The 12468-nt window shown below is 49.1% G+C and overlaps 1 protein-coding gene across 2 annotated transcripts in view; it reads right to left on the bottom strand.

Moving 5' to 3' along the window:
• HID1 (HID1 domain containing) overlaps positions 1–12468 on the bottom strand; it is a 44364-nt gene that overhangs the window by 17260 nt on the left and 14636 nt on the right. For both annotated transcript variants that reach the window (XM_090060033.1, XM_090060032.1), the window contains exons 4-7: positions 9742–9855; positions 2184–2290; positions 1496–1612; positions 251–473 (exon numbers count right to left, since the gene is read on the bottom strand). In XM_090060033.1, coding sequence (XP_089916159.1) covers positions 251–473; positions 1496–1612; positions 2184–2290; positions 9742–9855 — 561 coding nt within the window. The remainder of the gene's footprint in view (positions 1–250; positions 474–1495; positions 1613–2183; positions 2291–9741; positions 9856–12468) is intronic.

The following is a 12468-nucleotide window of genomic DNA, read 5'->3' as shown; positions in this document are numbered from 1 at the left end:
GTCTGGATCTGCTGTAGACCCTTGCCCAGGCTCTACATAAAGAAATAACTCCATTCTGCATGGCTTGGTGGCTGCTGGTACTATTCATCATCACCATTACCCTTTCATACACAGGCACAGTAAGAGAAGCAGAATGCTGGGGTTGGATGCAGACACATCTATCGAAGCCCTCAGTAGACAAAAAGCAGCATCAGGAGGTGTTGTAAGAAAAGGATCTGCCACCAGGGCCCAGAGTAACTGGGTGACTTACATCTGCATCATCCATAGCAGTGCTGGTAGTGGTGCCATCCACCGTGGGACTTGAACTAGTAGAGCTGTCATAGTCCAGAGTAACTATCAGCACCTGGGCTGCCTCCTCCACCAGGGGCTCACGATAGTCGGAGAAGAGCAGGTGGTTGTAGGGGATCCCATAGCCCACCGGGTCATAGGCACAGACGACGTTCAGGAGCGAAGTGAAGAGCGGCAGCGCGTGTCTGCAAGAGGGGCACGCCAGGTGCTCAAGGACGGGAAGGGGGAAGCACTGGCCTTGCAAAGGAAAATCGCAACAGACTGACCTCCCAGCCCACCCCAGCAGGGCTCCCAGGTGAGAAGTGTTGGATACTGGGAGAAGCTGGTGCTGTTCCTGTGGTCAAAATCAAGGATGCTGGCCTCCATGGCTGTACCTGCAGCCCTCCTCACCAGCTAAGAGACATCAGGACCCTGAAAGCGCTCCAGCCAGAGGAAACAAGCTGGAGTGGGCAAAATGCGGCCTGGGGGCCAAATGCGGCTTGTCAGGCAAGTCTATCCAGCCTATGGAGCCTCTAAAAATTTAGAAAATAAATATTCATCTGCCCCTGGCTGCCTGTTATATGGTCCTTGATGGCTCGCCAAAACTCAGTAAGCAGCCCTCCGCCAGAAATAATTGCTCGCCCCTGGTCTAGCCTCAGAGGCACAGGTAGCTTCAGGTAGCTAATTCCTACAGAGGACCCAGCACGGGGCCGCAAGGGGGCAGCATTCACCCGTAACTGCACGCTGCCAGCCCAGCGGACTCATCACAACAGCACCTGCAGAATGAACCAAGACACCTGCTCCAGCCAAGAATCGAGCCAACAAAAAGGAAAAGCTGAGTCGTTTGAGCACAGAATCAGCGATGCCTGAGCCCGACCCCGGTAGCTCTGTAACTGCTTCCTTGCCACAGCCTGGACCAAGTTACTTCACCTTTTTGTGCCTCAGTGTCTGTCCCTTAAACAGGAATAATAGTGACCTACTTCCTGGGCTCATAGGTAGAGTCAAAACTTTTAAGATAGAGAAAATGAGCCAAATCCAGAGGAGGGAGGAGCAGTGTGAACTAGAATGTGCCTTGAAAAAAAGCCACTGCATAACTTGACCTGGAAAGCACAGTCTAAGGCCTCCCATGCTGCCTGCATTACCCTCTTGAGGGCTAGGAGCTGGGAGCAGAGCTTTTCCCCCTTTATCCCTTCTAAAACTTTGGGCACCTGCCCTCACCCCCTCTTACCTGTTTTCTGTGGAGCAAAAGAACTGCACCCAGGGGTTGATGTTGCTGTTGTCTGAGGAGGGCGGCAAGTACATGGCCTCAGAGAAGCAGGTCAGCAGGAGTTTTAGCAGCTCTGTCCTGAAAAAAGAAAAATGGGAGCCTAAGTCCTGGAGCCAGCTGGGAGAGGGTGCTGGAAGCAGGTCACTGGGAATCCAAAACCCTCAGCTCTCACAGGACAGCTCCTCGCTCAATAATTCTGAGTAACTTTGGACAGCTGGAACCACCCAGTTGTGATGCTGGACACACACAACTGCTCTCCCCAGCAACAGGCACTCCAGGAAATCTCGGTCCCAACTGAGTTTGAGACAAAACTTTTTCAAAACCTGTTTCCCCAACCAAAACAAATGTTGGGAATTTTTATGGTCCCAATTCAGGATGAAACAACATTTCAGAATCATGAAGGTTTCCATGACATGGAAGTTCTGCGTTTCAGCCAGCTCTTCTCCCAGTCCCCTGGCAATCATTGCATCTTGGACATCCTGGCTCATCCCCTTGGGGCAATAAAGATGAACATCCCCAAAAGCAAGGGGCAAACTCATATGAGAGCACTGATACCAGAGGAGATAGATTTCCAGGGATCTCTGCATCCCCTGAGCTCTATTGTATGCAGCCTTAGCTCACAGCCCTGCATGCATTGGGGCCTCCTTACCTGTTTAAGTCATGGATGTAGTTGGGCTGGGGGGAGTGAGCAAAGCCCACGCCAGCCTCCCAAATGTACTCACAGCTGTCAATGGAGTGAATATCCTCTGCAGTATCCTATGGGAAAACAGGCAGGTCAGAGCACAGAAATGCAGGATGACAGCCTGAGGCACATGAGGGGTTAATCCAGGGGCAAACAACACAACAGAACAGGCATCAGCATCAGTGCAGCCAGGGGGGCTGTACAGAGAGGTGGATCCAGGTAGGGGGCAGTGATACAGTTGCCACCCCCTTTGATTCCTTTTCCACCCAAACTTAAAAACCAACTGCCCAGGAGAGGCAGCAGCATTTCTATTCAGGCAGCATTGAGGAAGTCATTTAACTTCATGGCCCATTAGAGATGTGCCTGATTCCTGCTAATCTCTTTTTATTCCACATGTGGTAACAACCCTCCCCTTCATCTTAATGGTCTTGATGTTATTTTAATCAAGTTATCCTTTCTTCCGCAAAATTGATGTCTATTAAGTATTCCTGGTAGCGTCCGCTTCTGCTGTTTCACAGCCCAAAAGACTGTCTTTAGTTTTAGCAAAAAACCTTAACTCAGGTGCAATTAATTGAATTCAGGGTAACTAACTCAGGTGATACTGAAGTGCTGGATGCACTGTCAAGATACCCAAGAAGGCTAGATTTAGTAAAAATGTACATCTCTTATTCAGATTTGTTAAACAGTAATGACTACAGGACTAATAAAACAGTCTCTTTGTACTATTTTTGCCTAGTTTGTTGTGGGTTTTTTTAACTTAATGTATAAGACAGCAAATTAGTGCACAATCCAATACAGTTATATTTGTTTTTGTTTGGATCTTAAAGTGAATGATATAACTGAGCCCTAGCATATTAGGAAAGCTTCGAGTTTCTCTTTTAAGTGGATAAAATGTGTGTTGTATTTAATGCGATGATACACCATACCACCTGCACCCCCCTTTTCAAAACCCTAGATCCATGCATGGCTGTACACACTGCATGTATGGAGAAAAGTGCTGCCTCCCAAGGGACAATGAGTGACGTAGACCTTTCAGGGATCAACAGCAGCTGACAGCACTCACCTTCATTGGCTTTTTCTCTAGAGCGCTGAAGACCAAGGCAAGATGCCTGCTCTCTGGGAAATGGGCTATTAGCAGGTGACAAGTCTGTTTTAATCATTTAAAACCTTAGCAACCCTGCTTAGGTGCTCCAGGCCTTACCGCAGTCCAAATAATGCATCATTATTATCAAAGCAGCTTCTCTTCCTCCCCTTGGCATTGGTCTAGCACTCCCCTGAGCTAGGCATCATGTTCGGCTGCCTGGCCAGGAAAGATGGGCCTCCCAGGGAGCTCTTTGAGGACAAACAGCCATTGAAAGCTGCACGTTTACCCTCCAGGGTACGAGGGGCCCAGTGAACGTACTGCCATCAAAGGCTTTAAGAGCACAGAGAAGGTCCACTGGAACATGCCAATTAAGCGCATTCCCTGAGCGGCCTTTTTCCTGTGGCACTCAGGGCTACTGGCTCACCAGACAGCTTCCCTAATTACTCTGGATTCCCATAACGTAACTGCCTCTTCCCTACACTCCCAACCACCAGTGCCAACAAAGCCAGTGCAGCAGCGGGCCGACCGTTCGCACAGCTAGGGCTCTTTCACAGACCCCTGCTGCCCACTGCTGGCAGAGCCTGGAACACCTTTGCAGCTAGAATTCCTGCACCCTGCTGGGACTGGGACAAGGTATGATGAGCTCCCCTGGTAACCTGTGCTCCGATGTCTCTTGCTTATAAAAGCCTATGTATTTAAATCATAAAGAGGGATGCTGCCAAGATCCTGCGCTAAAATGTCTTACTACATGGGATCATAACTAGCTGCTAAAGGGAGCCAACATAAAAGCAGGATAGAAAATGCAGGTGCATTGAAGATCAAACCCTTGTGCCAGTATGTGCTGAAGCTGCATTCTATTTGTTGTCTATTTCTATTTGTTGGTGTCACAAGCCTCCAGGAATGAGCCCTCTGGCTGGGTAAGCACAGAGTTAATGTTGCCCCAGGACTGAACCAAATGCCAGCAAAAGGAACAAGCTGCTAAAGTCCTCTGCTCTCTGAGAAACAATGGCAGTGTGCGCATTTGCCAAGAGGATCATGTTTCCAGATAGGGCTGCTTTGTAAGGATATGGCAGTGCCAGCCATTCCAGCCGGTGCCCACTCAGCCATACCCGACCAGCCTCCTACCACCGCTCTTCAACCAGTGCATACCAGGCAACTCTTTTCTGCTCTCACCGACAGGCTCACAAGCCAGTTTTGAAGGAAAGAAACTTCCTGCATCCATTGCTCGGAGCTTTAGTCCTCACCACAGCCTTTCTACAGTACAAGCAAGAGGAGGAGAGAGCTGTCATTTTCCCTGAAAACCTCCAAAACTGACCTGTACAGAATTCAGGGCCTGCTCCCTAACAAGCCCACCAGCCAGAGTATAAGAGCTCAGCAGTTAGCCCATGCCCAGAGTACCACAGAGACAGGAATAAAGTAATGCTTTCTATTTCTACCCCATCTTCCACCTGAGTGCTCTCAACATGCAATAAAGACATCAAACCATCGATAATGATCTATCGCCGAGGTGGGCAAAATGTGGCCCATGGGCCAGATGCAGCCCGCCAAGCCATTCTATCCAGCCCGCGGGGCCCCTAAAAATTTAGAAAATTAATATTTATCTGCCCTTGGCTGCCTGTCATGAGGCCCTTGATGGCTTGGTAAACTCAGTAAGCAGCTCTCCGCCCGAAATAATTGCCCACCCCTGATCTATCATCTGCAGGTTAGACACTGCCCATATTGTACAGAGGAGACACAGAGAGAGAAGGAGAGAGAGGACCAGAGTTGCAGCGGTAGAAATCTGTGTCGTTCCACTGACTGCACTGGAGTTATTCCGATCTATGCCAGTTGAAAGTCTGGGCCCAAGTGACCTGAGCGAAAAGATTAAAACAATGATCTCCAGACCTATAATCTGAGTACTGGTCATGGTGCAAAGAAGTTGTATGAGAGGGCTGTTCAGCAGTTTTAAGAATAGGTTAGACAGACTTGTATAAGATGGTTTAGACAGGAATGATCCTGCCTTGAACAAGGGATTGGAATAGATGACCTTGTGAGGTCTCCTTCAGGCCATAATTTTGTAAGTTTTTATATCAACTTAGCCACAAGATCATTATTCTTCCCATTTGGGAACAACAGGGAAAAGAAGCGTCTCATTTCCACTACTGAGGCCAGAGTCCAAGAGCTTAGAAATATATTTATGCTCCACTTCTCTAGATTGCACCATTTCTTCAGCAAGTAAAATCCTAAAATGCCTCCAGCTGCATATTAAAAGCAAATGCATTCTGGTATGCTCCTTTAAGGGAGAATGAAGTGTTCTCTATAGGCCAGTTCTTTAGGACTCAGTAATGCCAGGTCCTCGGATTTGTTTTACTGACTCTAAAAGAAAGAAACTTAGGCAATCGCTAATCTAAGTTTATGGGGAAGAAGTGGGAAGTTAACAAGATCTGTGCACAGAGCAAGTAAGGTAGGTATGATAAAACAGGACCATTTAATGATCTGGGAAGTGAAGACAAAGTAGGAACTAAATGAAGACCGGCACCTAAAACGGTAGCTAATATAGGTCTCCTGCCCAAGGATCTAATTTTAAGTGATGTCCAGTATATCAGCTCTATCTAAAGCCAGTGGTGTGCGCACCTATAAAAATGGCTCCAAATGTGCAAGCCTGTGGCATTAAGTTTCCCTACCATCAAGACACCAGTTCCTTTCACTACTAAAATACAAGGCTTCCCATTCAGCAACCACTAAGTCCAGTCTTCCATTTACCTCAAATCCCAGAGGGTCCTGGCACTATCATTTTAAATTCCACAGATCAGTTTAAGTTTCAAAAGCTGAACCATGCCAATGAAGTCACCAAAAGTATTACCGATGCCAAAGAACCAATTCTCCCAGATTTTAAGGTAGGGGCATATCCTGTTTGCTCTAGATCCCACATCTAAGCAACAGCAGGCTGATGGATTTTAGCAGGTGCTTCTAGCCAACACCAACCCAAAGACAATGAAACAATGATGTACCATGAGATCAAGACAGGTCAGTTTAAATCAGCACAAATGGACATCATGGAAGGACATAAATAGTAGCTCCAGGATTATTTACAGCTTGTTCAGTTCAACAACTCACCATTTTGCTGCCTACAGTTCTGCAGATGTTGCAAGTGACACAAAAGCCCTTTCATCCCCAGTCCATCACACACAGATCTAGTCCTACATTTGCAGAAGTAGCCAAGTCACGTGGCCCATGATGCCCTGCATTCCTATCTGCAACCTCTCTCCATCTTTGACAAGGTGCCGTGGTCCATGAATAGTACAGATCCAAGCATGCAAGACCCCAGCTTAACCCAAATGCCTAGCTTGAAGGCTGGACTGGAATGGAGTATTACGTTTGACCTGTGAAGGCTGTGTAGGTCATGACAGCTTGCTGCATGGCCTGATTTGCTATGCTCAGTGCTTATGCAACACTCAACACACATTTAAAGTGCTATACAAACAGGATCGAATTAATTAACGATCACCACAGGCTGCTTCTTTTATATGAAAGGTAACAGCACCTGTAATTTGTTCCTTCCTTTTGGCCCTCAGGGATCTTTGTAAGTAGTCAGTGGGATGAAACTTGGATATCATAGTTCTAATGACTTGAGCAGAATAGCTTATGCCCACATGCAACACCTCCTGGATGTGTAACAAAGATGGCTGGAGCAAATGAGTGGCCTTTCAAGAATCCCATGGTTTAACTAAACCCTTAAATGCTAGAAACTCAGGAAATGTTGAGTGGAGAAATTAATTTTTTGTGAAAGCAGATATCAAGTTGAGAACATGGATCAAAGGGAACAGGAGGGTGCAAAAGCCCCTATGGCTCACCAAAGCATCTGGGAATGTCTCCTAGCTAAAAGGGAGGCCCACACCCAATGTAAAGGAGGGGCCATCACCAGGGAGGACTATACTCCGGTTGCTCGGGAATGTAGGGGGGCAGTCAGGGAGGCCAAGGCAGAGATGGGACTGGGACTACCTTCCTGGATCAAGGACAACAAGAAGTCCTTTTTCAAATACATAGGGGGCAAAAAGAAGGTACTGGGTAATGTGGGACCCCTGCAGGACACGCTAGGAAATTTGGTCGTCACACCAGACAACAAAGCTAACCTTTTAACGATTTGCCTCCATTTTCCTTAACAGGGACTGGAACAGCCACCCACCCCCACCCCCCATGCCCCCACTCAGGCCCTAGGGGAGGCACATCTAGGCCAAGGGTTAGTGAAGAACTAGTTAGGGAACTTCTGGAGGGACTGGACGTATTTAAATCAGCTGGTCCAGATGATCTGCACCCTAGAGGACTGAGGGAATTAGCTGAGGTCATTGCGGGACCCCTGGCATGGCTGTACAAGCACTCGTGGGGCTCTGGTGTGGTGCCAGAGGACTGGAAGAGGGTCAATGTGGTCCCCATCTTCAAAAAGGGAGGAAGGAGGACCCTGGAAACTATAGGCCAGTTAGTCTTACCTCAATCCTGTGTAAGCTTTTTGAGAGAATTATTCTGGTGCATATCCGCAAGGGGCCAGCAGGGGAGATTATGCTTAGGGGCAACAAACACGGGTTCATTAGAGGCAGATCCTGTCAGACCTTGTGGCCTTCTACGACCAGGTCACCAAATCATTAGATGCAGGGGTAGCAGTGGACATCGTCTTCCTGGACTTTAGGAAGACCTTCGACACTGTCTCTTACCCCGTTCTCATTAAGAAACTGGGGGCCTGTGGTGTTGACACCTACACAGTCAGATGGGTCGCCAACTGGCTGGAGGGCCGCACCCAGAGGGTGGTGGTGGATGGATCATTTTCGACCTGGAAGGACGTGGGCAGTGGGGTCCCCCAGGGCTCGGTCCTTGGGCCCACACTGTTCAACTTCTTCATCAGTGACTTGGACGAGGGGGTAAAAAGCACCCTGTTCAAATTTCCTGATGACACTAAGATGTGGGGGGATGTGGGCACGTTAGAAGTGAGGAATAGGCTGCAATTGGACCTAGACAGGTTACAGAGGTGGGCAGATGAGAACAGGATGGGATTCAACACTGACAAGTGCAAGGTGCTGCACCTGGGGAGAAAGAACCAGCACCATACCTACAGGCTGGGGAACTCCATTCTCATCAGTGCAGAGGCAGAAAAGGATCTTGGAGTCATCATTGATGCCAAGATGAACATGGGCCAGCAGTGTGGGGAGGCAGTCAGGAAGGCCAACCGCACCTTGGCATGCATCCACAGATGCATCTCGAGCAGGTCCAGGGAGGTGATCCTCCCCCTCTATGCGGCACTGGTCAGGCCGCAGCTGGAGTACTGCGTCCAGTTCTGGGCGCCGCACTTCAGGAGGGATGTGGACAACATGGAGAGGGTGCAGAGGAGGCCACTCGCATGATCAGGGGGCAGCAGGGCAGGCCCTGCAAGGAGAGACTACAGGACCTGAACCTGTTCAGCCTCCACAAGACAAGGCTGAGGGGGATCTAGTGGCCTGTGACAAACTAGTCAGGGGGGACCAGCAGGCACTGGTGAAGTCCCGGTTCCCCCGAGCACCGCCAGGAGTGACCAGGAATAACGGTCACAAGCTGGCAGAGGGTAGATTCAGACTAGGCATCAGGAGGCACGACTTCACTGTCAGGGTGGCTAGGATCTGGAACCAACTTCCAAGAGAAGTGGTGCTGGCTCCAACCCAGGGGACTTTAAGACAAGGCTTGACAATCACCTTGCTGGGGTCGTTTGACCCCAGTACTCTTTCCTGCCATGGCAGGGGGTCGGACTCGATAATTTGTTCAGGTCCCTTCCAACCCTACTAACTATGAAACTATAAGTAACAGAACTCCACACAGACTTGGGGAACAGAGTTACGAAAGTCTGCTTCACCTCTCTGCGATCATCAGGAAATTTTTGTCACCAAAAGTCCAAAAAATATGCAAAGCGGTGAACTTCAGTGAGCACCTGTCTTTTTAGGAAGGCTAGATCAGAACTCCTCATCTGTCTTCTGATTTCACTGCACAGTGAGACTTGGTTATAACCAACATATCGCTGACCACAGGGCAAGAAACTAGAGAAGGATTGATGCTCCTGAGCAGTATGTTCCTAGCCTGCCCCTCCCCACAAAGCAGGAGCTGGTGGCAGAATAGTCAAGTTGATCTGTCTACTTAATTAAAGACATTTTTTGCAAAAAATCTAGTTGATCTAATATAAGATATCACCTCTACCACAAGTTCTGATTCTTTCTGTCTACTTAAGACACTTTGCTTGGCTCTCAAAGTCTCTTCATTCATGATACTAACCAAGCACTTTTTTGCAACAAGGTAAGGACTAAACTACTAAGCTTCTACCAGGGTGGACAAGATGGAAATGTGCATCCTGGACTGGTACACGGGAATGGTGGATGCTTTTGAAGCTGAATGAAAGCTAAGTTGCTGGCTCAGCCAGCTGAAGTCAAACAGGCTCGCCTGACTTACCACAGTGCTCTTCCGGTGACTCTGGACAGTGAAATCTGGACAGAAGAGCAGGTCTGCAATTGCCAGCAGCAATGATTCAGCAAGTGGCCTGGCATTTTCATCGTCTTCATCCCCCTAAAAAAAGGCCAAACAAGATAGAAAAGTTACAGTGCAGGCCTGCAAGGCAGTACACAGTAACATTAAACACACTGCAGCAGACAGGAGACAGAGATCTGGGGAAAGCAGAGAAACAGGGAAAAGAAACAACCCACCTATTAAAAGGGAGACACCCCCCCTGCTTGAGACCAGGCGGGTGATACAGTAATGGGAGAGGGAACAGTGTCAATGAGAACCCATAGGTTTCAAAGGGAAGAGGACTTGAGGGCAACAGATGCAGAGGGAGATGCAAATAGTCTCACTGCGCCCCCCAGAAGTTGTCAGGGAGATGTTTGTCCCACTGAGGCTGCACAACTGATACTGACCCTGGAGGAAGGAACCAGGAGGAGGGCACGTGAGATGGGAGAGGGCCCGGTGTCACCCCACCATGACCAGTTGGGCGATTCAGACAGAGTCTGATGCAGGGGGGGCTAGTATCACTCACACAGCACCAGATAATACTTAGTTAACTTAAGATAAAACTGAATTAAGGTTTCCAACCCTGGCATGTGCTGCCCAGAGCTGGGGAGAGGAAAGGAGGCAGGTGCCCCCAGCCAGCCATAGCAGACTGACTACTAGCAGAGTGGATCTTGCTCTCCCCAACCCCAGCGAATCCAGAAGCCGATGCTTGTCACACATGGTTACTCCGCTGCATCCGTTTCCAGGGGAACCTCTCCACTCCCTCCCATAAGCATCACGCCTTCCCCACCACAGCTAACTGCAGCCTTCTGCCAGGAGAGGGCGAGAAGCATCTCTGCAACAGCCTGGCCTTTTTCAGCGTGTGCATGACACAGCCGCTCCATCGCAGCTGAACGGAGAAGATCATCTGCACCATGCTGACGTCTCCTAGTGCAACATCACAGACCAATGAAAGGTTCCCACGTGTAAGGATGGGGCCGGGAGTGGTGGGGGCAGCTGGAAGGCAGCAAAGATGCTTTTGCTTTGAAATCAGAGACGCCTCGAGTTCATGAGGGATTATGTATAAAAAGGATGATCCGCACCAGTGTAGTCTGAGCTAGCAGACGCATCACCTGCGTGCGAGGGATATCAGTCCTGCTGGCACCAGCTACAGTCAGGCGATTCAGAGAGAACATAAGGAACCAGCAGATCCTTGTCACCATGGGGAAGGTGCTTCATTCTCTAAAAAGTCCCTAGGAGGATATTTATCATGTTTAATGAACTGAGGTCTCTCTTCTTCCCCATTCCACCACACTGAGAATGCCCAGGATGTATATCCGTTATCTACAACTCCAAAGGATCATCCTTACTTCTGATCCCAGCCTCCCCAAATTGGGATCTGTCATTCACCCTCACCCACAGGCCAGTCCCTTCCAGGTAGGAAACCCAGCCAGGAAACGCACTCTAGGGTTCAGGTACCAGGACTCCTCCCCACTTTGCACCTGATGGAAAGCTGCCACCTCAAGGACAAAACCAGCAGGGGATGCTTTCAGTTGTACCTTCCTTCCTCTCTGTTAGTGAGCTAAGCATCCCTGCAACTTATGCTCAAGTTCAAAGAACAGAGCCACCTATCAGAGTGCAACACAGCAGCTCCCATATGTGTGGGCAAGGTATGGATGTGCTGATCCAACAGCTGGCTTCCCCACTGCTTGTAGGCTCTGCACACGGATCTCCTGCCTCACAGTGCAGCCAGCTTTATTCAGAGTCAGCTCACGCACCATTTGGGGGCCTTGACTCATCGGTAAAGCCCAAATCAGCATTCATGATGCATGAGCGCAGAACAAATGGACCAGGAACTGAAATGGTACCATCAGTGCCTGCCATTCCCTAACCACCCTAACAGGCTAGAGTGCCCTTTGAGTCCAATAACCGCTGGCCTACACAGCTGCCAAGCGAGGTGCGCATTCAGTGTCTAACAACAGCCAGGCTGTGTCCAAGCACAAAACAGTGCACTGTCCTTCCCCCAAACAAGGCTGCTTGGACACTGTGCTCCCACATAGCTCTATCCCCCAGAACGGAGGCCTGTCCAATCACGAAGTGAGAAAAAAGTACCCACGTCCCCTCTCCCTGCCTGCCAGCATTTCCCTTTAAAATGGGCTCGGGTGAGATAGATTAGAAGTGAGAGATTGAGACAGCTCAAGGCTCTTGCTATCCCATGGCCTTTTTAATTCAAATAGATCAAGGCTCTTGCTGTTCCAAACCCCCCTCTCTGCCACTCCACTAAGCCTCCATGAAAGGCACTGCTGGGCACTACTGTAGAGGGGATACAGCTGCAGTCAGCAGCACAAAGCCCAGAAGTGCCAGACTGCAGACCCAGCGTCTCCAAGGAGAGCACTGCTGTTGTATTAAAGGACCAGCTGCTGTTCTAGCAAGTAGGCAAATCAATGCACCCCTGCTGCTATGCTGTTATGTACAGGAACAGCAATAATATTGCAGCCAAGGATCCTACAGCATTTTACACCCTTCCACCTTGACACCACAAAATGTGATATAGCAAGTGTCATCACTATCCCCGTGTCATCACTATCCCAGTGCCAATGCAAATGCAGGAGCATTGTCACTCACCTAAGGTTACCCAAGTTAGTAGCGGAACCAGGAATACAACCTAATTAGAGTACTAATTTCCAACTACTG

The sequence above is a fragment of the Crocodylus siamensis genome, chromosome 8 (genome assembly GCF_052110815.1).
Source record: "Crocodylus siamensis isolate JL-2025a chromosome 8, ASM5211081v1, whole genome shotgun sequence".
In the NCBI taxonomy this organism is placed as follows: domain Eukaryota; kingdom Metazoa; phylum Chordata; order Crocodylia; family Crocodylidae; genus Crocodylus; species Crocodylus siamensis.
The sequence above is the reverse complement of the archived record's forward strand: the minus strand, read 5'-3'. Positions and strand labels throughout refer to the sequence as shown.